The sequence below is a fragment of the Mastigoproctus giganteus genome, chromosome 11, assembly GCF_048544385.1.
Source record: "Mastigoproctus giganteus isolate SK-2022 chromosome 11, ASM4854438v1, whole genome shotgun sequence".
Lineage (NCBI taxonomy): Eukaryota > Metazoa > Arthropoda > Arachnida > Uropygi > Thelyphonidae > Mastigoproctus > Mastigoproctus giganteus.
In genome coordinates, this window is record NC_143585.1 from 4,908,540 (window position 1) to 4,935,189 (window position 26,650).

Sequence of the window (26,650 nt, forward strand, 5' to 3'; positions counted from 1 at the left end):
AAATTGCAGTGGCTGGAGACTAAGCACCTGCGTGGTGATCTGATTGAGGTGTAGAAGGCTTTGAATGGGTTGAGCATGCTGAATTCTGATGGGATCCTTCCACTTCTTCAGATTACGAACCTAAGGGGGCATCAATTCAAATTAAGAAAAGACAGATGTAGAATAGATGTGTGGAAATTTGCCTTTAGCCAGCGGGTGGTTAATTGCTGGAACAAACTTCCATCTGTCGTTGTGGAAGTTGATAGGGTGAATAAATTTAAGGAGGAACTGGACAGGCATTTGGAGGGAATGGTGTGATATTTTTTTTTTTTTTTTTTTGGCTGATGCTGCATAAACTCATACACTTGTTTTCTTGCATCACATGCCACTACTAATACTACTACTATTTCTGTTCCAGGGAATATAATGGAGACATTGGTTAAAGAAGTGATGCAGGATCACCTAGACAAGACTGCAGTAATAGTTCAGACACAGAATGGGTTTTTTAAGGGGACAGTCTTGTCTGACCAATTTCATTTGATCCTATGATGTGGTCACAAAGGAATTGGATGCAAAAAATAATTTTGATATCATATACTTGGCTTTCATGAAACCTTTTGATGCTGTTGCACATGGAAGACTGCTTTACAAATTGGAGTGGTATGGAATTAAGGCAAATTTCTGCAATGGATAAAGGGATGGTTGAGTGGGTGACAGCAAAGAGTGGTAATAAATGGACACCACTCTGGATGAACTAATGTTATTAGTGGACTCCCCCAGGGTTTGGTGCTGGGTCCAGTTGTTGTTTTGTGTATTTATCAGTGATATTGATGAAGGTATATCAGGCTTAATGTCCAAGTTTGCAGATGATACGAAGGTTGGCAGGATTGTTAATGACATAATGCTACTGCAACAGGATCTAGAAAAGTTAGGCAGATGGGCTGAGAAGTGTCGACTACAGTTTAACATTGACAAATGCAAAATACTGCATATGAGTAGCAGTAACCCAAGAGAATCGTACCAATACCAACTGTGTGGTACTACACTCAGAGGTGGAGAATGAAAAAGACCTGGGGATAATTTTGCAGTCAGATATGAAGTTCTCTGAGCAGTGCAGACAGGCTACCAGAGGAGATCATGGAATTTTGCAGTCAGATATGAAGTTCTCTGAGCAGTGCAGACAGGCTACCAGAGGAGATCATGGAGTTTTGTCAATGATATATATATATATATATGAATTTTGCTAGCAGAGACAAGGAGGTGATTATCTCTTGTATAAGGCAATGGTAAGGCTATACCTTGAGCACTGCATACAGGTCTGGAAGCTTCATTTTAAGAAGGATGTAGAGTTGCTAGAACGAGTACAGAGGACAACAAGATTTTTGAGAGGAACAAAGCGGTGTGCTTACGAAGAATGGTTTAAGTTCTGCAAGTTGCAGCATCTGGAGACTAGGCACCTGCGAGGTGATCTGATTGAGGTGTACAAGGCTGTGAATGGTTTGAGCAGGCTCAATACTGACAGGATACTTCTGCTTGCTCAGATTAAGAACCTGAGGGGTCATAGATTCAAATGAGGAAAGACAGTTGTAGAATAAATCTGTGGAAGTTTGTCTTTATCCAGCAGGTAGTTGATTGCTGGAATGGACTTCCATCTGTTGTTGTGGAAGTTGATACTTAAATAAATTTAAGGGTGAACTAGGCAAACATTTGGAGTTACCAAATGGGTGAAATGCGAAGGTTTTTTTTTTTCTGGCTGATTCTATATACACCGATGAGACAAAACATTGATCACCTACCTAATATGATTTTGGTCCTCCACGTGCAGAAAAAAAAAAAACTTGTACTCGGTGAGGAATAATGCTACAAGATTTCTAAATGTTTCTGGTACCAACACGTAACCAGCAGAACCTTTAACTCCTGTAAGGTCTGATTGAGATGTTGCAGATCAGAGTTGCTGTTCCAACACAAACCACAGATGTTTGTTGGGATTGATTTGGGGAATTTGGAGGCCAGGGCATTATTTGGAAGTCTTCCTCATGTTCTGTGAACCAGTCTCAAACAATCCGGGGGTAGTGTGGCATGGTGCATTATCCTGCTGAAAGATGGCACCGCAAGAGGGGAAGACCATTGCCATGAAAGGGTATACCTGGTCATCAATGATGATTAGGTAGGTGGTAGATGTCAGAGTGCCCGGCATATGGATGAGGGGACCCAGGGTATCCCAGCAGAACGATGTTCTGTTGGGATGCCCTGCAGAAGCATGACACCCCCTGCCACCAGCTTGTTTTTTGTCCCATGGTGCATCCAGACACCATCACTCAAGGTCCAGTTTCGATGTTTGATTGCTCCTCGGAACAGAACTCCTCCTCCCAGAACAGAGCAATTAGCTCTGTTCTGGGGATGTCATATACAGCAGACTCTCGATTAACCCGGATCAGATTAACCGGGAAGCGGATTAACCGCGAAACTTCAAGACTCCAAAAAAAAAAAAAAATCACCCAGAAATAAAAATATTCAAGTGATAACTGGAATAGATATAAACAGATATTCTGTAAGTTGTAAATAAGTGAAAAGCGGCATAAGTCGTCATTAGGAGATTAGTGTACCTATTATCTTGCAACTCCCACTGTCTTCACATCCACCGCTAAAAAAAAAAAAAGAAAGACAACGTTTAGTTTGTTTTAGTGCATCGCATTGATTGTTATTTTCCGTTGCAGCACAAAAGGACAAATTTTGCTTTGTTATTTTTGTCAGGGATGTCAGAATTTTTTTATAGTAAAAAAAATTTTTTTTTTTTTTTTTTGTTTAGAAATCGTGAAAATGATGGCTAAATGCAAAACAGTTGCGTTTTCAGACAAAAACTTGAAATTATTCAATAGTTTGAAAACGGTGCATCCATTAAATCTCTAAAGAACCGTTATGATGTTGGTGACCAAACCATATGCAACATCGTAAAAAATAAAGGGAAGCTATTAGATATAAAATCAACATCGTAAAAAAAATAGGAAAACTATTAGACTTAAAATGAACATCGCAAAAAATAAAGGGACGCGGTAAGTGTTTTCGTTTTTTATCTATTGCCATATTTTTTACGTAGGTTGCTAAACATTTTTCGATACAATAAGTGCTTGACTTACTCAACTACGGATTTACTAAAAAATATTTTCGCCCAATTTTTTTTTTAGGATTGTAAAATTTAAAACAAAAATAATAAATAAATAAAAAGCAATAAATAACAACGATCACAGCATGCAGAAATTGCACAAGTGAGATATGGAGTAACAAACAAAAAAAAATAGGAAAGAAGAGAAGGTTTTTACAATTTATTTATGGTTTTTTTTTTAATATGATTGAAGATTTCAGTGAAGGGGATACGCACTTCACCATAATAACATAAAATCCCACACAATTCTGGCTATCGGCATTATCACAAATGCAATAAGAGAGTTTACTACCCATTTATAATTAGATGCAAAAACAGAAAAGCCCAGTAACCCAGAAGGTGTAAATTGTTTAAATGCAGTGACCTCCAGAAATGTGCTTTAGTAAAATGTGAGTTCGCGTGAAGTGATAATGTGTTTTCCCCCTTAACCCTGTGAAGTTCTTTTCAGGAAATTTCGTTTTGACTGTTATCATGGTGCCAACTAAGAGTGACACTAGTAAATCTACCAACAAAAGGAAAGCCATAGATTTGTATCAGAAAATTAAACTAATAAGGAAGTATGAAAATGGTCAAACATTAACAAGTATCGTGCGGAATTCAGATTTGCCAATAATAATGTAGTAGCAATATGTTATTAGTCATTCCTGAGTTACGTAAAACTCGACGAAGTAAGAAGTTCTGGAACTTATCTTTTACGTATGTCGGGGACTTTTGTATTTTTGGATTAACTGGGAAATCGATTATCCAGGATTTGTTTTTACCATCTATCCTGGAAAATCGAGAGTCTACTGTATTATACATTCATATAGAATGTGTGCACAGTCTTCGCTCTTGTCACAGGTGCAGTTTGGGTCATCAGTTAGGCCTAAGGAGGTTAGTTTCACCTTTAGGGAGCCGTGACCTGTCAATATAAATGTTGCAAAAAAGTCCAGGGGCATACCACTTATGTGGCTTTGGGCTAACAATTGCCACCCATGGTAGAAACGGTTTGATAACCAGTCCTCTGGTTTCCTGCTCCCACTTTGTTTTCCATAGCTCATGGAGCTTTGTGGCTATTGACTTTTTTTCCTCATTAAAGATGTTGGTTGTATCAAGGGCTATCCCCAGAAATTCTGTGGGTATGCCCTTTTTAAATCTATAATATAAGCCTCTTTTGGCTACTTCCAGGTAAAGTGGGAGAGCTCCGGCCAGCAACTGTAGTGTAGGTGTGGTTACTGTTCAACATGCTCTGGTAATAGTGAGTAGTATTGTCCTTTGTATCGATTCTAATTTATTCCTATTTCTTACTATGACCGAGCGGGTGAACCATGCACCGGCTCCATAGGTGATAACAGGTAGGAACATTGCACGGTATATGATTGCCAGCATCTTTCATTTGAGCCTCCAGTCTGCTCGACTGATCCTGGCAATCATACCTGCATAATTTCTCTTTCTTCACCAAGTAGATCAAATGGGGGTAAAAAGTTAATTTTGGATCAAAGACCACTCCAAGATATTTTAGTTCTGTTACCATTTTTATAGTGGTTGTGTTAATTTTGATTTGTGGACGTCTTCTTGTGTCCAAATTGCCTTTTAGAAGTACTTGTTTGGTTTTTTTTCAGGCGATATTTTGAGCATGTGCATTTGTGACCACTCCTGCAGCTGCAAGAGAGCAGCATTTGATCTTTGCTCTACAACCACTCACATGTTACCTTTTACAAGGAGAATCATGTCATCTGCAAAGGCCAGGCTTTCTGTGGGCCCCAGATCCAAGGCCAGAAATTCGTCCAGAACAATGTTCCAGAAGAAAGGGCCAAGCCAAGGATTAAACCCTGCGGGCAGCCTTTATTCACAGGGCATGTCAATTTCTGGAACCTTGTGCTTACTGAGACACTTCCGTCTGTAAGGTAGCTGTTTATTACCTTACAGAGGTTTTGTGGGGCATTTGCCTGGCAGAGTTTCCTAAGGACATTAGGCCACCAGAATGAGTCAAATGCCCCAGCAAAGTCAATAGAAATTGCCAGTATATATTTTTCCTCTCAGTTTTTAACTGTTGTCAGTAGGTGGTGCATGGCATCCTCTGTAGAGTTGCCCTGCTTAAAACCATACTGATTGTGACAATGTAAACCTGCTTCCATGTAGTACTGAGCTAATCTACTATATATTAATCTTTCATATATTTTCCCTAGTACAGGGAGTAGGGCTATTGGTTTATATGATTTGGGATCAGTAGGCAGTTTCTTGGGGTTTTTGAGAATTAATCTTAACACAGCTTTTTTTTCTATTGGTAATATACCTTCTGTCATACAGTTATTATATAGTGCTATTAATTTTTCTGGTGCTATTTCCACTAATTTTTTGATAATCTCAACCTGAGGTTGAAATTATCAAAATGTAGAGGAAAAATGCTCATTCAGTTAGTCAGCTACCTGAGCAGTATCATCAACAGTCAAACAATTGATATCAAATGAATCAATCTGATTCATCCCTTCCATCTAGAGTTTACATAAGTAAAGATTTGTTGTTTGTCTTTGCTGTGTGTTTTTTTTTTTTTTTTTTTGCATCCTTTGCCAAAGATTTCTCATTATCTGCATTTGCTTGCCTAACCTCCTTTCACTTGATTATAGACTAGCTTATATCTACCATAGGCTTCTGTGTTGTCTGATAATTTATATACATTTCATGCATTGTGCTTCTCTGCCATGAGTCTCATTAGTTCATCCAATATCCATTTAGGTCTAAACTTTGAACAGTATTTCTTAGTCGGTATGAAAAGCCTGGTAGCTTCCAAGGTTAATTCCTTGAATGCTTCCCATTTAGAATTTGCTATTGGAACATCAACAGCAAATACTAAATGGGAAGGACACCTTTTGTATCCTTTTAAATTATTAAAACATGCAAGTTGGACCTGTGCTTGAAAACAATTAAGTCTTAATTGTTTATACAGTAATATCAGAAGTGTTGTCAATAAATTAGTGAATTTGAACTGCTGGTTAGTACAAGTAATGCTGACATAATAGGGCTTACTGATATGTGGTGCCACCCTGAGATGATTAGTTTCAGTACGGTATGTGTAATGTTTTTAGTAAGGATAGGGAAGATAGAAGGGGTGGTGGGGGTCATGCTTTTCATCAAAAGCAGCCTGAGTGTGGCCTTGTGCAGGTGAAGTTTTTATGGCTCTGGCAAATAGGGAAGTTTTTTTTTTTTTTAATTTCTGTTTTATTAACTTAAATTGGCATATTAATTTATTTTCTAGAGTATCTTTATATTCCTAGTTACGATATTAGTTAAATTTTTAACTTCCATAGAGATTTTGTAGGTTATTACTTAGTATCGGTAAGGGTATCCAATCCACGTGTTTTGCAGCTCCAGCGAATGGGATGTTTTTAACTATATTTAGCCACTTTATTGACTTAATTGTTATATTAAATTATTTTCTATAACTAGCTTATAGACCTAGTGAAGATCCTTGGTTTATTCTGAATTTAGATAGCCAGATTTTGGAGGTTAATTAATACTTAGCGTCCGAAGATTTACCATTCGTAACTTGCCGCCATTGTTATACGATACGTTATATCCCATACTAGATAGGTAGCTTAGCATAGTATATAATATCAGTTAATCAGTAAAATATATTAATCTTGTTAAACTTCATTGTCAATTAATTTGTACTTTTTTTAACTAAATACGTATAACAACTTAGATTTTACAAACATAACATTATTAATTAATACATAACTTGATACGGAAGTTATATAACGAAACTCAGAAATAATACTCGATACTGAAAAAAAAAATATATATATATATTGTTATAACTGCATTGGAATATAAGTTTAGGGTTATAATTTTGTACTGAACTCGAATCGAAATTATGACTCAGAGCAGCAAAGCAAAAGGCTCAAGCTAATGGGAGTGCTGTGGCTCAGGGGAGAACTGAGGGGGGGGCAGTTGCCCTCTGAATCACAGCCTTTTAAAATGCACTGCTTGTTTGATGTTTGTGGAGCAATCAGGAATGCGACATTGCCATTGTCTTTGTGTGTGCGCGATGTAAGGAGTGTGAGGAAATCGGGCGACAATTCAGTTGTTATGGGCCTATATGAGAACTTGAAGGACAGGGGGTGGATGCCCTCAGAGGATCTAAATTGAGGGGCCCATTAAGCTCTCAGTTGCCCACATCAACGCCTGAGCTTCCACTTGATCATCACACAACATAGCAGCAACCCCCAAGGCAGAATGTGCTGGTCCCACAGTAACTAGTAGTATTCAGTGACTATTGTCAGGGAAACGGGTAACATGATATGTAAAAAGGAATGGTGGAACAGGGCCAGGGACAAAGGTTGACGATGTTTTAGAGCAGATATTATCTTTTAAGGGCACAAAAGGTGATATTGTTGTACAGGTTGGCACTAATGATATTAAGTGTAGGAGACCGGTGGAATAACACAAGTACAGGTCACTGTTGAAAAAAAGCCGTGAATTAGGGTTGAATTTGAAAGTGTGCAATTCTACCCAGACATGAAAGGAGACAGAGAGAGTATATGATGAGAGCCTTGTCGATCAATTTGGCCCTGGAAAGATTGTGCAAGGCTCAAAGGATAGAATTTTTTTTCAGCCAGGTCTGTACTTGTTAACAGGAGAGACTGATTCTACAGGAGTGGGATACACTTAAATAGAAAGGATACAAGAATATTTGCTGATGCTATCAAGGCAGCGTTATTTGGGTCTTAAAACTGCTAACTTGGGGGATACAAGGACTAATAGATTAACAGTAACCACTGGCAGAGGTAAAAGTGATTCTTGCACTGCTTCTATTGGAATGAGCAGCAGCCTGGATAACAAGATGCAGGGTATTTCAGAGACTGCTGGGAGTCATTGTGGTACAAGTAAACACATGGGTTGTGTTAGGGTAACTAAGAATAGAAACAGGTGCATGTATACTTGTGTATACACTAAAGCTAGAAGTTTGGTAAATTTGATGAATTTGAGGGCTAGATGACTTGTTGCTCAAAACAACAAAGGCAGATATTGTTGGGCAGATATTGTTGAGACGTGGTGTCACAGCGATATAAGGAATGCAGAATTGAAATTTTGGGAGTACAATGTGTACAGGAAAGATAGACAGGATCGGAAGGGAGGAGGGGGTTATGCTATTAGTTAAGAAACACAAAAACCAAGGAAGTGCAGCCAGTTGACATTGCTGGACAGTGCATTGCAGTGTCGAGTCAGTTTGGTGTGACATAAGCACTGGGAGATCAAAACTGACAGTAGGAGTGTGTTATAGGTCTCATGACTCTGAGTATAATAAGAAACTGTATAGGGAAATAGTGGGCCACTAAATCAGAGAGTCTTATAATGTGGAAATTTGAATTTCCCAGATAGACTGGAATTTTTAGGTTGGTCACTCACACTAGCAAGGTTTTTGTAGATTTATTAGATGATTGTTTTCTACATCGGTATGTTCAGGAGAGAATAGAGTGGGTAATACTCTTGATCTGATTATCAGTAGTGATTCTTCATGCATTACAAATCTGCAGATAAAGGAACCACTAGGTGGCAGTGATCACAGTGTGCTGAAGTGGGATTTACTCAGAGGTAACTACCAACAGGGGTAAAGGGAAGGGTTTTTGCTTTCGTAAAGGTGACTACAGTGGTCTGAGACCGTATCTAAATTCTATACGGTTGGACCAACTGATGATATTACCAACAGCAAATTCAAAATGGAAAGCATTCAAAGAATTTATTTTGGAAACTATTAGGCTTTACGTACCAACTAAAAATATTGTTCAAGGTTTATTCCTAAATGGATGTCAGATGAACTAATGAGACATGTGGCAGAGAAGAAAAATGCATAGGACCCATATAAATTAATGGGTGATATGGAAGCCTATATAGATATATGCTGGTCTGTAACCAAGTCACAAAGGAGATTAGGCAGGTAAAGGCAGATTATGAGAAATCTTTGGCAAAGGATGCAAATAAAAACAGCAAAGAGTTCTTTACCTACGTAAACTCTAGAAAGACAGGGATGAATCAAATTAGTCCACTGAATGTTGATGGTTCAGGTGTTGAAAAAAAACTGAGTATTTTGCATTTACATTCACACATGAGGAGTTATTCAGGGAGGGGAATGCCAGAGGTGAATTAAACTCTGGCAGTGAGCTAGATGATTTTGTAATAACTGAGATGAAAGTGAAGGAGAAATTGTTGAAGATAAACATAAAAAAGGCACCTGGGATGGATGGGATCTAGAGTGGTAATCAATGGACACTGCTCATTGTGGACTAACGTTATTAGTGGAGTCCCTCAGGGCTCAGTGTTGGGTCCATTATTGTTTTCTGTATTTATAAATGATATTGATGATGGTATATCAAGCTTAAAGTCCAAGTTTGCAGACGATACAAAGGTTGGCAGGGTTGTCAAGGACACTACTGACACTATGCTGCTGCAACAGGATCTGGAAAGGTTGAGCAGATGGGCTGAGAGGTGGCAAATGAAGTTTAACATTGACAAATGTAAAGTACTACACATGGGAAACAGCAACCCCAGAGCAACGTATCAACTCTGTGGTACTACACTGACAGTGGTAGAGAATGAAAGGGACTTGGGGGTGGTTGTGCAGGCAGATATGAAGTTCTCTGAGCAGTGCAGATGGGCTGCAAGAGTAGCTCATGGAGTATTGTCAATGATATACAGGAATTTTTCCAGCAGGGATAAGGAGGTGATTATTCCCTTGTATAAGGCAATGGTCAGGCCACACCTAGAGTACTGTATACAGGTCTGGAGGCCTCATTTCAAGAAGGATGTAGAGCTGCTGGAACGAGTACAGAGAAGGGCAACAAGATTAGTGAATGGAACAAAGGGGTGCTCTTACGAAGAAAGGCTTAAGTTTTGCAAATTACAGTGTCTGGAGACTAGGCACCAGCGAAGTGATCTGATAGAGGTGTATAAAGCCTTGAATGGTTTAAGCATGCTCAATGCTGATGGGATTCTTCCTCTAGCTCAGAAAAATCACCTGAGAGGGCATAAATTCAAATTGAGGAAAGACAGATGTAGGATAGACGTGCGGAAATTTGCCTTTAGCCAGCGGGTGGTTGGTTGGTGGAACAGACTCCCATCCCTTGTGGTGGAGGTTGATAGCCTAAATAAGTTTAAGGCTCAGCTGGACAGGTATTTTGAACGAACAGAGGGGTGAAGTGGAAGTGGGTTTTTTTTTTTTGGCTGATGCTGCATAAGCTTGCTTTCTTGCATCAAATGCCTCTACTAATGCTAATGCTAACTTAAGCCTTTCTTCGTAAGAGCCCCTTTGTTCCATTCACTAATCTTGTTGCCCTTCTCTGTACTTGTTCCAGCAGCCCTACATCCTTCTTGAAATGAGGCCTCCAGACCTGTATACAGTACTCTAGGTGTGGCCTGACCATTGCCTTATACAAGGGAATAATCACCTCCTTATCCCTGCTGGAAAAATTCCTGTATATCATTGACAATACTCCATGAGCTACTCTTGCAGCCCATCTGCACTGCTCAGAGAACTTCATATCTGCCTGCTCAACCACCCCCAAGTCCCTTTCATTCTCTGCCACTGTCAGTGTTGTACCATAGAGTTGATACGTTGCTCTGGGGTTGCTGTTTCCCATGTGTAGTACTTTACATTTGTCAATGTTAAACTTCATTTGCCACCTCTCAGCCCATCTGCTCAACCTTTCCAGATCCTGTTGCAGCAGCAGCATAGTGTCAGTAGTGTCCTTGACAACCCTGCCAACCTTTGTATCGTCTGCAAACTTGGACATTAAGCTTGATGTACCATCATCAATATCATTTATAAATACAGAAAACAATAATGGACCCAACACTGAGCCCTGAGGGATTGAATTCCCAAATTGAGCCCTTTGTAACTTGGTTGCATATCAACTTGTATCTATCATAGGCTTCTGTGTCATGTGTTAATTTGTAAGTATCCCATGCATTTTTCTTCTCTGCCATATGCCTCATCAGTTCATCTGACATCCATTTTGGCCTAAACCTTGAACAATATTTCTTAGTTGGTATGTAAAGCCTAGTAGCTTCCAAGATAAATTCTTTGATTGCTTCCCATTTTGAATTTGTTGTTGGTAACATCATCAGTTGGTCCCACTGTATAGAATTTAAATACTGTCGAAGTCCATCGTAGTCGCCTTTACGGAAGCAATAACCCTTCCCTTTACCCCTAATGGTAGTTACCTCTTTGAGTAAATCCCACTTCAGCACAGTGTGATCACTGCCACCTAGTGGTTCATTTATCTGGAGATTCTTAATGCATGAAGAATCACTGCTGATAATCAAATCAAGAGTATTACTCCCTCTAGTTGCCTCACGAACATGCTGATGTAGAAAACAATCATCCAATAAATCCACAAAAGCCGTGCTAGTGTGTGCGTGACCAGCCCCCAAATTCCAGTCAATATCTGGGAAATTAAAATCTCCCATTATAAGACTCTGATTTACTGGCCTACTCTATTTCCCTGTACAGTTTCTTATTGTACTCATCAGAGTCATTAGGCCTATAGCACACTCCTACTCAATTTTGATCTCCTAATGCTTATGTCACACGAAACTGACTCAACACTGCACTGTCCAGCGATGTTGACTGGCTTCACTTCCTTGGTTTAACAGGAGTGTTTTTATGTGTTTCTTAACTAATAGCATAACCCCTCCCCCCTTCCTATCCTGTCTATCCTTTCTGTAGATGTACTCCCCAAATTCCAGTTCTGCATTCCTTATATCTGTGTGACACCAAGTCTCTGATATCCCAACAATATCTGCCTTTGATGTTTTAATTTAGTAAACAAATTTGTTTACTAAACTCCTAGCATTGGTGTACACGCAAGTATACAAGCACCTGTTTCTATTCTTAGCTACCCTAACACAACCCATGTGTTTAGTTGTACCACAATGGCTCCCAGCAGTTTCAGAAATATCAAGCATCTTGTTTTTCAGGCTTCTGCTCATTCTAATAGAAGCAGTGCAAGAATCTCTTTCACCTCTGCCAGTGGCTACTGTCAATCTGTTGGTCTTTGTCTCCCCTCAAGCTAGCAGTTTTCCGACCCACCTACCACTGCCTCGATAGCATCAGCAAATATTCTTGCACCATTTCTATTTAAGTGTATCCCATCCCTGTAGAAGCAATCTCTCCTGTTAACAAGTACAGTCCAGGCTGAAAAAAATTCTACCCCTTGAGCCTTGCACAATCTTTTCAGGGCCGAATTGATCGATAAGGCTCTCATCATATACTCCCTCCTATCGTGTCTGGGCATAATTGCAGACACTTTCAAATTCAACCCTAATTCTCGGCTTTTGTTCAACAGTGACCTGTACGTTTCCAGTTATGGGTTCCCATGTGATTCACATTCCTTTAGATGTCACCTACCTCCCCTAAACATTTGTACCAATACTTTTGAGACCCTGTGTTCATAAATGATATTGATGATGGAATATCAGTTGTAATTTCCAAATTTGTAGACGATACGAAGGTTGGCAGGGTTCTTAAGGACAACTAATGACAGTACACTGCTGCAACAGGATCTAGAAAAGTTGAGCAGATGGGCTGAGAGGTGGCAAATGTAAAGTACTGCATATGGGAAGCAGTAATGCCAGAGTGACGTGTCAACTCTGTGGTACTACACTAACAAGGTATAAGGTGTAAGGTATGTTCGTGTCAGACGGCACCTGGGATTTCTCCCATCTCCGCGTGTGTTTCGCTGTATCGAGGACAGTACACTCTCAAACCAGAGACTTGAAAGTGTGTGGGTCGTGTCTGTGCAGTGTGATATGTTGTGCCCATTGTTTATCTGCCGTATTGGCCGCCAGGCCCCTAGTGGGGCCCGATGTTGCCCATACCCTGCCACGTGGAGGCTAGCCGGGGTGTATCCAGTATCACGACAATTTGCTCTGGCAGGTCCTGCCACCTAGTTTCCTGGGATTTCAGTGGCTAGGGCCTATTAAAAAAAAAAGTTTATACATTTGACATTAATGCTTAATGGGATTGCTGTTAGGAAATCGCTGGTTAGGGTTGAACACTAAAGAGATGTGTTAAAGGCCAAATAGGTCTTGCAAAATTTTGATGTTATTAAATTTAGACATGTAACGCTAGATAAAAGCTGATAGTGATAGATATCTTAGAGATTTGCACAAAACCGGTAGAATTTAGACGTTGGTTATAATTTGGCAGCATTGTTAAGGGGTGTACTCGGTCGATTTAGTGAGATGGGGGGGAGATTGAAGACTGGGGAGGAAACAGATAGAAGAATAGGGACGGATAGAGTAGGCATCCCCAAAGAGGTCAGTGGAGACGAGCCCCATTAGGCGAAATATGGAGGGTAGGCAGGGAGGAAAGGAGACAGATCTGTCTCCTCCATTCCCTGCCTGGGGATGGGGTTTTAAAGGGAACCAGGTTAGAGTACCCAGTTCGGATCGCCAATGGCGTGTTGGCAGCAAAGCCGCAGAATTTCTTCGTCGGTGTCCAAGGAATGTCGAATCCGGTATGAAGGTCCAGCTGCCTATCCCGCTCTGGGGGTGGGATATGTTAGCTGGCAGTGGGGAACCTACCAGGGGAGGGGGGAGACACACATTTACTTCATTCGTAATGTGCATTCTCACTCTACTTGCATTCTGTTTTTTTTTTACTCTTTTCTTATTTTATAATTTTTTTTTTGTGTGTGTGTGTGTGTGTGTGTGTATATATATATATATATATATATATATATATATATATATATATATATATATATATATATATATATTTTTTTTTTTTTTTTTTTTTTTTCATTTTATTTTATTTTATTTTTTTTTTTTTTTTATTTCACTCAACTCATTCATCTTTTTCTCACACACCAGGAGGGGATGCAATGATGGGTAGTGTGAATTTAAATACTAATTAAAACTAGGATTAGTGTATACTTAACTTAGCATTTGTGGTTTGTGTTCTTTTCTCTCACGCTTACACTTTTATTCATTCTTCTAGCTCTCATCTCATTTATTTGACTCTTTCTTCCTGCACTGCACTCTCTGGGCACCACAACTTACTGTTATTCTTCAGTTGTGGTGCAGGCCTAGCTGCAAGGTTTTTTTTTTTGCAGGCCAGGGGAGAATGCAGTGCTAGTGTTTATGTGGTTTGTAAATGTTTGTTGGTACAATATATATAAAGTAATGTAAGTTATTTTTAACTTTGTATTCTTTCGGCCAATTACATTTGCTCTTCTGCTCATTCCCATTCACTTTCTCTGCATGCATTCCCCTCCCCTACATTGGTTTGGGGCACCAGGTTCCTACACATGGCATGGTAGTCATGGGGAGTTTTATGTCAGGTTTCTGTCAGGGTGCAGAATACTGCTATCCTAACAGTTTTTAAGTCATCATCTGGGCGTGGTGGGAAACTTGGGCAATTTTACTATTGATTATTGTTTAATTGCTGGGGGGGGGGGCTGAATTGCCATTCTTTGCGTTGCTCTGTGCATTTTGAAAACTTTCTGTGTGAAAGATGTAAAAGCTTTATAATTTTGCTCTTCTATGATGAACAGATGTTCTTCTCCCCTGGGAAGGGGACCAATCTGTGCTATTAGCTCTGTTCAAGGGATGTCATATATTATACATTCATAGAGAATGTGTGCCCAGTCTTCACTTTCGCCACAGGAGCAGTTTGGGTCATCGGTCAGGCCTAAGGAGGTTAGTTTCGCCTTTAGGGAGCTGTGCCCTGTCAATATAAATGTTGTAAAAAGTCCAGGGGCATACCACTTAGGTGGCTTTGGGCTAACCATTAACACCAGTGGCAGAAACCGTTTGGTGACCAGACCTCTGGTTTCCTGCTCCCACCTTGTTTGCCATAGCTCGTGGAGTTTTGTGGCTATTCTTTTTCTTTCATCATTGAAGGTATTGGTTGTATCAAGGGCTATCCCCAGAAATTCTGTGGGTATGCCCTTTTTAAATCTATAATATAAGCCTCTTTTGGCTACTTCCAGGTAAAGTGGGAGAGTTCCAGCCAGCAACTGTAGTGCAGGTGTGCTTACTGTGCGACATGCTCTGGTAATAGTGAGTAGTATTGTCCTTTGTATCGATTCTAATTTATTCCTATTTCTTACTATGGCCGAGCGGATGAACCACGCACCGGCTCGGTACTACACTAACAGTGGTAGAGAATGAAAAGGACCTGGGGGGGTAAATGTGCAGGAGCAGTGCAGGCAGTCTGCAAGAGTAGCTCATGGTGTCTTGTCAATGATATATATAGGAATTTTTCTAGCAGGGATAAGGAGGTGATTATCCCCTTGTATAAGGTAATGGTCAGGCCACACCTTGAGTACTGTATACAGATCTGGAGGCCTCATTTTAAGGAGGATGTGGAGCTGTTGGAACAAGTACAGAGAAGGGCAACAAGATTAGTGGATGGAACGAAGGGTTGCTCTCATGAAGAAAGGCTTATGTTTTGCAGATTACAGTGTCTGGAGACTAGACACCTGTAAGTTGATCTGATTGAGCTGTATAAAGCCTTGAATGGTTTGAGCATGCCTCAATGCTGATGAGATTCTTCCTCTTGCTCAGAATAATCACCTGAGAGGGCATAAATTCAAATTGAGGAAAGATAATGTAGGATAGATGTGTAGAAGTTTGCCTTTAGCCAGCGGGTAGTTGGTTGGTGGAACAGACTTCCATCCTTTGTTGTGGAAGTTGATAGCCTAAATAAATTTAAGGCTGGGCTGGACAGGTATTTGGAACAAACAGAGGTGAAATGGGAGAATTTTATTTTTTGGCTGATGCTGCATAAGCCTGCTTTCTTCCATCATGTCTCTACTAATGCTAACGTTATCAGCATTCACTTTTCTATCTCTTCTGCAAGTTTCCTTTTCATAGTAACTCTTGCTCTCTGCTATGCAGACTATGCTTTATAGCAATAATAGATAAGTAGATTGAACTATATTTGAATGAGTGGTCGAGACTTCCATGCATAAATCTCTCTACCTCTTTCCTCTCTTAATGGAAAGCACCAGATGTGTGCATTTTTTTGTGAAATTATTTTCAAATTAATACAGATAATGAAGCGGTTTTTTTTTAATCAAAAACTAATGTATAACATATCACTCTCTAAGGTTTGTTGAAGATGAGGACAAATACTTTTCAGGCATGTTAAAAATAATTTTCATTGAATTTATTCTGTTCATTTTGTTATGGAGTACTAGTATTAGCTGTATATTTCAAGAAATCCCTAGGCTTTTGCTGCATAAGCCAAAAAATAAATAAAATAATTGTTCATTAGCATTAGTAGAGGCATTTGATGCAAGAAAGCAAGCTTATGCAGCATCAGCCAAAAAAAAAAAAAAAAAAAAAAAACCACTTCCACTTCACCCCTCTGTTCGTTCAAAATACCTGTCCAGCTGAGCCTTAAACTTATTTAGGCTATCAACCTCCACCACAAGGGATGGAAGTCTGTTCCACCAACCAACCACCCGCTGGCTAAAGGCAAATTTCCGCACGTCTATCCTACATCTGTCTTTCCTCAATTTGAATTTATGCCCTCTCAGGTGATGATTCTGAGCTAGAGGAAGAATCCCATCAGCATTGAGCATGCTTAAACCATTCAAGGCTTTATACACCTCTATCAGATCACCTCGCTGGTGCCTAGTCTCCAGACACTGTAATTTGCAAAACTTAAGCCTTTCTTCGTAAGAGCACCCCTTTGTTCCATTCACTAATCTTGTTGCCCTTCTCTGTACTCGTTCCAGCAGCTCTACATCCTTCTTGAAATGAGGCCTCCAGACCTGTATACAGTACTCTAGGTGTGGCCTGACCATCGCCTTATACAATGGAATAATCACCTCCTTATCCTTGCTGGAAAAATTCCTGTATATCATTGACAATACTCCATGAGCTACTCTTGCAGCCCGTCTGCACTGCTCAGAGAACTTCATATCTGCCTGCACAACCACCCCCAAGTCCCTTTCATTCTCTACCACTGTCAGTGTTGTACCATAGAGTTGATACGTTGCTCTGGGGTTGCTGTTTACCATGTGTAGTACTTTACATTTGTCAATGTTAAACTTCATTTGCCACCTCTCAGCCTATCTGCTCAACCTTTCCAGATCCTGTTGCAGAAGCATAGTGTCAGTAGTGTCCTTGACAACCCTGCCAACCTTTGTATCGTCTGCAAACTTGGACATTAATCCCGATATACCATCATCAATATCATTTATAAATACAGAAAACAATAATGGACCCAACACTGAGCCCTGAGGGACTCCACTAATAACATCAGTCCACGATGAGCAGTGTCCATTGATTACCACTCTCTGTCTTCTCCCCCTCAACCACCCCTTTATCCATAGCAGCAATTTGCCTCCAATGTCACACTGCTCCAATTTGTGTAGCAGTCTTCCATGTGCAACAGTATCAAAAGCTTTTCTAAGATCCAAGTATATAATATCAAAGTTATTCCCTGCATCCAGTTCTTTTGTGACTGCATCATAGTATCCAATCAAGTTGGTCAGGCAAGACTTCCCCTTAACAAAACCATGCTGTGTCTGAGCTATAACTGAAGTCTTGTCTAAATGATCCTGCAGTGCGTCTTTAACCAGTGCCTCCATTAATTTTCCTGGAACAGAAGTCAAGCTCACAGGTCTATAATTACTTGTGTCAGCCTTTGATCCTCCTTTGTGAATTGGGGTCACATTTGCACATTTCCAGTCTATGGGTACCTCCCCTGAGTTCAAGGAAGTTCTCATAATTATGGCTAAGGGTTTGCTTACTTCCTTTGCTGCCTCCTTTAATATAACTGGATAGATCCCATCCACCCCGGGTGCCTTTCTTGTGTTTATCTTCAACAGTTTCTCCTCCACTTTACTCCCAGTTATTTCAAGATTCTGTAACTTACTGCTAGAGTTGAATACACCTCTGGCATTCCCCTCGCTGAATAACTCCTCATGTGTGAATGTCGATGCAAAATATTCATTTAGTTTGTTAGCCACCTGAGCAGGATCATCAACACTTGACCCATCAATATCAAGTGGACCAATCTGATTCATCCCTTTCCTTCTAGAGTTTACATAAGTAAAGAACTCTTTGCTGTTTTTCTTTGCATCCCTTGCCAAGGATTTCTCGTAATCTGCCTTCGCCTGCCTAACCTCCTTTGTAACTTGGTTGCATATCAACTTGTATCTATCATAGGCTTCTGTGTCATGTGTTAATTTGTAAGTATCCCATGCATTTTTCTTCTCTGCCATATGCCTCATTAGTTCATCTGACATCCATTTTGGCCTAAACCTTGAACAATATTTCTTAGTTGGTATGTAAAGCCTAGTAGCTTCCAAGATAAGTTCTTTGAATGCTTCCCATTTTGAATTTGCTGTTGGTAACATCATCAGTTGGTCCCACTGTATAGAATTTAAATACTGTCTCAGTCCATCGTAGTCGCCTTTACGGAAGCAATAACCCTTCCCTTTACCCCTAATGGTAGTTACCTCTTTGAGTAAATCCCACTTCAGCACACTGTGATCACTGCCACCTAGTGGTTCGTTTATCTGCAGATTCTTAATGCATGAAGAATCACTGCTGATAATCAAATGAAGAGTATTACTCCCTCTAGTTGCCTCCCGAACATGCTGATGTAGAAAACAATCATCCAATAAATCCACAAAAGCCCTGCTAGTGTGTGAGTATCCAGCCCCCAAATTCCAGTCAATATCTGGGAAATTAAAATCTCCCATTATAAGACACTCTGATTTACTGGCCCACTCTATTTCCCTGTACAGTTCCTTATTATACTCATCAGAGTCATTAGGCCTATAGCACACTCCTACTCTCAATTTTGATCTCCCAATGCTTATGTCACACCAAACTGACTCCACACTGCACTGTCCAGCGATGTCGACTGGCTTCACTTCCTTGGTTTTTATGTGTTTCTTAACTAATAGCATAACACCTCCCCCCCTTCCTATCCTGTCTATCCTTTCTGTAGACGTTGTACTCCCCAAATTGCAGTTCCGCATCCCTTATATCTGTGTGACACCACGTCTCTGATATCCCAACAATATCTGCCTTCGATGTTTTGAGCAATACCTCAAATTCATCAAATTTATTTACTAAACTCCTAGCATTGGTGTACACGCAAGTATACCTGCACCTGTTTCTATTCTTAGCTACCCTAACACAACCCATGTGTTTACTTGTACCACAATGGCTCCCAGCAGTCTCTGAAATACCATGCATCTTGTTTTTCAGGCTTCTGCTCATTCTAATAGAAGCAGTGCAAGAATCTCTTTCACCTCTGCCAGTGGCTACTGTCAATCTATTGGTCTTTGTCTCCCCCCAAGCTAGCAGTTTTCCGACCCACCTAACACTGCCTCGATAGCATCAGCAAATATTCTTGCACCCTTTCTATTTAAGTGTATCCCATCCCTGTAGAAGCAATCTCTCCTGTTAACAAGTACAGTCCAGGCTGAAAAAAATTCTACCCCTTGAGCCTTGCACAATCTTTCCAGGGCCGAATTGATCGACAAGGCTCTCATCATATACTCCCTCCTATCGTGTCTGGGCAGAATTGCAGACACTTTCAAATTCAACCCTAATTCTCAGCTTTTGTTCAACAGTGACCTGTACTTGTTAAGTAATTCTGCCGGTCTCCTACTCTTAATATTATTAGTGCCAACGTGTACAACTATATCACCTTTTGTGCCCTTTAAAGATGATATTCGCTCTACAACGTCATCAACCTTTGCCCCTGGCAGACATACCCTGGTCCTGTTCCACCTATCTTTTTTACAAAGCATGTTCCCCGTTTCCCTGACAATAGAGTCACCAACAACTACTAGTTCCTTCGGGACCAGCGCATTCTTCCTTGGGGGTTGTCTCTGTGTCACGCGATGCCCAAGTGCAAGCTCTGGCGTTGATGTGGGCAGCTGAGAGCTTGATGGGCCCCTCAATTTAGTTTCTTCGAGGGCATCCACCCTGTCCTTCAAGCTCTCATATAGGCCCAAAAGAACGCCGAGTTGTTGCCTGATATCGTTACACTCCTTGCATCGCGCACACACAAAGACATCCCCCTTGGCAGTATCAAGTCCCGTACCCGATTGCAGAGCAATCGGGTACGGGACTTGATATAATTGTTTATGGTAACATAAAATAATTAACAAATAAAATAATTGTTTATGGTAACATAAACAATTATTTTATTACTGTACTAGATATTATTTGCTGTACTAGATTTCTGTATCTAGTACAGCAAACTGTCATCTGTATATGAATTCCCCAAGCTGTTGGGGAATTCATATACAGATGTTACATTAGTATCTTATGCAACAACTGCAAGACAACTAATTGATTCCAATTGTTGTCCTGCAGTTTTGATGTAGGATGTTAAGTAACATCTGTATGAATTCCCCAATCATGGCTGCTTGATGACAGTTAATTGTGGCCTTTCAGAAGCATTGCTGATAAACAATTTTTTTTATTGGTTGTTGGGGCATATTTATATGTAATGCATATACTAACAATACAAATATAATAAACTAATGCAAATTTGTTTGTTTTTATTTAAAAGGTTTTTATTTGCCTTTATCTGACATTCATTGGATACTAATATAATGTTCCTTACAAAAAACATCACTCACTGCTGTAAGGTCTATATCAAACTGATTTAATTCACCAAGTAATCCAAAAAAATTTAGTGTATTTAGAAATTACCTTCTGTAATCTTATTAAATTGCTTTGTCATTATAATTAACTACTCTTTTATTATTGTCATGATCTCTGTGAGAATATAATGCTAAAAAAAAATTCTTTTATTTGTTTCTGCCTGTGCAGGTGTTTCCTGTTTCACTTATCTAGTCCAAGAGTAAGATCTACTAATTCTAGATGTTCTTTAAAAACTGAAATAGTGAATGATCGGTCAGAGCCGCTTTTAAATGTACATTTAGGTAAGTTTTTTTTTTTTTTTATGAAAACCCCAAACATGAAAGGTATTAGAACCTATAGCACTTAGTACCATACATGGGTTAGAGGTTGAGAAGACAAAAGAAGGTATTTATTGACCTTAGACTTGAACTTCTGTAGACTGTAATTTTCAGGAAATACGTATGAAGGAAGGTTGTTCCAGAAAATGGCAGTTGAATGAATAAACGAGGAAGATGAAAAGCTGGTTCTGTGAGTTTGAAGTTGGACAGTAAATGAATGTAAACACGTGCCACTGGTGGCGGCACGTGTTCGGACTGTTTTGAAAGAGAGAGCGGGAATTATAGAAGCCAATTCAGAAGAACAGTACCCATGGAAATATCTGTAGAAGAGGCATGCAGCAGAAACAGTACGTATAAAAGACAGTAGAGAGACTCTGTTAGAGATGAGTCATTAATTAACCTAACTTAATCCCTCTCTGAATGGAATCTAGAATCCTGAGAGAGGTTTTGGGGGACCGCCTCATATGTGGGAACAATATTCCATGGTAGGGCACATTTGCGATTTGTACAAAGTGAACAGCTGTTTGGAAGAAAAGTAACGCCGAGAGTGAAAGAAAACCAAGTTTTTTAGATGCAGAGGAAGCAATATTTGTCATGTGCTTGTGACAGGAGAGATTAGAAGTCAGAGTAATCCCCAAAAGAGCTATCATCTTGCCCAGAAATCAGTATCACCAAAGATAAGCATAGGAGCAGAAGAATCCTTTTTTTTGCAAGATATAAGAGAGGACTGAGATTTAGAAGGATTGAAATCAACTAAGTTGTCTTTGACCCACTGGAGAAATTACCTGAAGAACGGCATTTAAGGAATTGGGAGCAGATATTCGAGAAGTTGAAGCTGATTGAGCAGACCGAGGTTTTTCAAACTGGAAAGTGGAATGCAATGTGCTATCATCAGCAAAACTATGGTAGGATTTCCAGTCAATGGAAGAAGGTCATTAATATACAAGAGGAAAAGAGTGGGGGAAAGAACTGAACCTTGGGGGACACCAGCATTAGTGGAGAAGTTGGAAGACAGAGAGCCATCGACCATCACCCTCAGCGAGTGGTCAGAGAAAAAACTGGGTAACCAATTACAAAAATCAGTTGGCAGACCGTAAGATGGAAGCTTGTTTAGAAGGCTTTTATGTCAAATGTGATCGAAAGCCTTTGAGATGTCAAGATAGTTTCTTTATTTATTTATTCATAACTGCTTGTGTTTCACTCAAGTTTTCCATTGAATTTGTATATAAATGGGTAACATAAGCTGTGGATCGACATTAGCAGAATCCACACTGGCGATCGTTGATCAGATGGAAGGTTTCTAGATAGTTTAAGAGTTGGCAGTTAATTGATTTCTCCATTACTTTAGAAGTAATTGGATGGGAGGGATTTGTCACCCTTTTTTGGAACTGGCTGGATATGAGCAAATTTACAAGCACAAGGAAAAACTCCTTTGGAATAGGAAAGTGAAAAAAAGGTGGCAAAGAACAGGAGTAAGTTCAGGTTTGAGAACAAGTGGAGAAATACCATCAGGACCTGGAGCTTTCTTAGCATCAAAATTCGGCAAAATCCTTCGGATATCCACATGACAGGAGGCATTGGAGCGTGCTGGGAATGGTGGGAAGTGTTTTACCAAGGTCATTAATACAAGTTGGAGGAAAATGGGATGCTTATTAGATCAGCTTTATCCTTGGCTGAAGTGACAATAGAACCATCTGGTTTTGACAGAGGTGGAAGCAGAGATGTGCAAAAGTTGTGGCCAATAGCTTTGGCAAGAGACCAGAATGCTTAGAAGGGCAAGAAGCAAGTTTTCTACTCTTAGCCTGTTCAAAATCTAGTTTGGACTGATTAATAACTGCTTTACAATTGTTACGAGCTCTGCGTAGGCAGAAAAGGAAACTGAAGATTTGGAAACAAGCCACTTCCGATATGCAACATTCTTTTCTTGGACAGCCTTAGCACATTTATTGGAATACCAAGTTTTAGATAAAGGAAGAGATTTTAAGGTGGAGTGTGGAATAAAGGATTCCAGTCCTAAAAGAATAATTTAACTGAAATGATCTGAGCAAATGTTGACATCAGGAGTTTTGAAACAGTAATCCGATCAAGGAAAGGAAGAAAAGAAATCTCACAAGTCATTCCATTTTTCATTCTTGTAATGCCAAACAACATGAGGTTGGGAATAGCCATGAGATAAAGGCTCCATTGGAGAAGAGACAATCACCAAGTTGTGATCTGAGGTGCCTAAAGGACCATTAACATTGACCGTGTATTTAGACGGGTTGTTTGCGAGAAAAAGATCAAGGGCTGTATGGTTAGGATTGTCCAGTATCTGGTAGGTAAATGAACAATCTGTGCGAGGTCATGCTAGTTGAATGCCACAATACTTTGTTTTCGGTATCTTACCTTTTTATAGATTTAAGATAGTGTTGTTTCACAGGTCACCTCATTTCTGTTAGTGACGATGAAATCAACTTCTTCCTCACTAACAGAAGATATATCGTGAATGATGTTACTGTCCTGAATAAGATAAATGTTGGAAGTGATCACAGAATGGTAAGATGCACACTTGATATAGATAAAGGAAAGGAAAAAAACTGATTCTAGTAAATAATATGAAGGTCTTTGAGATAACAGAAGAGGAGAAAGAGCAGTATGTACTGTAACTTAAGAACAAGTTTGAGTTTCTGTAGACTGCTCAGGACCAAGATATCAATGAGGAATACTACAACTTTCTGAAAGTGATAAAGCCCAAGAAACTTATAGGGAAAAAGAATCAAAAATTAGTCAAGAATCACTTGTTATGATGAACCGAAGGAAGAGCAAGATAAACATTGACAAGGACAAAATTTGAGTATACTGAGTTATGCAAAGCCATTAGAAAGAGGCTCAGAGAGGACATAAGAAGATTTAACACAAGAAAAGTAGAACAAGCATTAAGGGAAAATAAAGGACTTAAATCAGCAGCCATGAGCAGTAATACAGAAAGACAAATGATACTGAAACTGAAGAATAGCGATGGTGTACTTATAAATAGCAGAGAAGGCATAATTCAAATAGCAGAAGACTACTATAGAGAATTGTACAAGGAGCGAGGGAATGATGCCAGGAGTGAGGAAGATGGATCGCAAATTAGCAACACATACGACATACGTTACATTAGTCTTATAATGGGGGATTTTAATTTCCCAGATATTGACTGGAATTTGGGGGCTGGTCACTCACACAGTAGCAAGGCTTTTGTGGATTTATTGGATGATTGTTTTCTACATCAGCATGTTCGGGAGGCAACTAGAGGGAGTAATACTCTTGATTTGATTATCAGTAGTGATTCTTCATGCATTAAGAATCTGCAGATAAATGAACCACTTGGTGGCAGTGATCACAGTGTGCTGAAGTGGGAGTTACTCAAAGAGGTAACTACCATTAGGGGTAAAGGGAAGGGGTATTGCTTTCGTAAAGGCGACTACAATGGACTGAGACAGTATTTAAATTCTATACAGTGGGATCAACTGATGATATTGCCAACAGCAAATTCAAAATGGGAAGCATTCAAAGAACTTATCGTGGAAGCTACTAGGCTTTACATACCAACTAAGAAATATTGTTCAAGGTTTAGGCCTAAATGGTTGTCAGATGAACTAATGAGGCATATGGCAGAGAAGAAAAATGCATGGGATACATACAAATTAACACGTGACACGGACGCCTATGATAGATACAAGTTGATCTGTAACCAAGTTACAAAGGAGGTTAGGCAGGCGAAGGCAGATTACGAGAGATCCTTGGCAAGGGATGCGAAGAAAAACAGCAAAGAGTTCTTTACTTATGTAAACTCTAGAAGGAAGGGGATGAATCAGATTGGTCCACTTGAGATCGATGGGTCAACTGTTGATGACCCTGCTCGGGTAGCTAACAAACTAAATGAATATTTTGCATCGACATTCACACATGAGGAGTTATTCAGCGAGGGGAATGCCAGAAGTGTATTCAACTCTAGCAGTAAGCTAGAGAATCTTGTAATAACTGAGAGCAAAGTGGAGGAGAAATTGTTGAAGATAAACACAAGAAAGGCACCTGGGGTGGATGGGATCTATCCAGTTATATTAAAGGAGGCAGCAAAGGAGGTAAGCAAACCCTTAGCCATAATTATGAGAGCTTCCTTGGACTCAGGGGAGGTACCCATTGACTGGAGATGTGCAAATGTGACCCCAATTCACAAAGGGGGATCAAAGGCTGACACAAGTAATTATAGACCTGTGAGTTTAACTTCTGTTCCCGGAAAATTAATGGAGGCACTGGTGAAAGAAGCACTGCAGGATCATCTAGACAAGACTTCAGTTATAGCTAGGACACAGCATGGTTTTGTTAAGGGGAAGTCTTGCCTGACCAATTTGATTGGATACTATGATGCAGTCACAAAAGAACTGGATGCAGGGAATAACTTTGATATTATATACTTGGATCTTAGAAAGGCTTTTGATACTGTTGCACATGGAAGACTGCTGCACAAATTGGAGCAGTGTGGCATTGGAGGCAAATTGCTGCTATGGATAAAGGGGTGGTTGAGGGGGAGAAGACAGAGAGTGGTAATCAATGGACACTGCTCGTCGTGGACTAATGTTATTAGTGGAGTCCCTCAGGGTTCAGTATTGGGGCCTTTATTGTTTTCTGTATTTATAAATGATATTGATGATGGTATATCAGGCTTAATGTCCAAGTTTGCAGACGATACGAAGGTTGGCAGGGTTGTCAAGGACACTACTGACACTATGCTGCTGCAACAGGATTTGGAAAGGTTGAGCAGATGGGCTTCGAGGTGGCAAATGAAGTTTAACATTGACAAATGTAAAGTACTACATATGGGAAACAGCAACCCCAGAGCAACGTATCAACTCTGTGGTACTACACTGACAGTGGTAGAGAATGAAAGGGACCTGGGGGTGGTGGTGCAGGCAGACATGAAGTTCTCTGAGCAGTGCAGACGAGCTGCAAGAGTAGCTCATGGTGTATTGTCAATGATATATAGGAATTTTTCTAGCAGGGATAAGGAGGTGATTATTCCCTTGTATAAGGCAATGGTCAGGCCACACCTAGAGTACTGTATACAGGCCTGGAGGCCTCATTTCAGGAAGGATGTAGAGCTGCTGGAACGAGTACAGAGAAGGGCAACTAGATTGGTGAATGGGACAAAGGGGTTCTCTTACCAAGAAAGGCTTAAGTTTTGCAAATTACAGTGTCTGGAAACTAGGCACCAGCGGGGTGATCTGATAGAGGTGTACAAAGCCTTGAATGGTTTGAGCATGCTCAATGCTGATGGGATTCTTCCTCTAGCTCAGAAAAATCACCTGAGAGGGCATAAATTCAAATTGAGGAAAGACAGATGTAGGATAGATGTGCGGAAATTTGCCTTTAGCCAGCGGGTGGTTGGTGGGTGGAACAGACTTCCATCCCTTGTCGTGGAAGTTGATAGCCTAAATAAGTTTAAGGCTCAGCTGGACAGGTATTTCGAACGAACAGAGGGGTGAAGTGGAAGTGGTTATTTTTATTTATTTATGTTACTTTTTTTTTTTTTTTTTTT

At 40.0% G+C, this 26,650-nt stretch overlaps 1 protein-coding gene across 1 annotated transcript in view; it reads left to right on the top strand.

Annotated features, from left to right (window-relative positions):
• Positions 1-26,650, top strand: part of mRpL53 (mitochondrial ribosomal protein L53) — a 60,949-nt gene that overhangs the window by 9,451 nt on the left and 24,848 nt on the right. Inside the window, exon 2 of the mRNA XM_090385193.1 lies at positions 20,942-21,054. Within this exon, the coding sequence (XP_090241319.1) occupies positions 20,942-21,054 (113 nt within the window). The remainder of the gene's footprint in view (positions 1-20,941; positions 21,055-26,650) is intronic.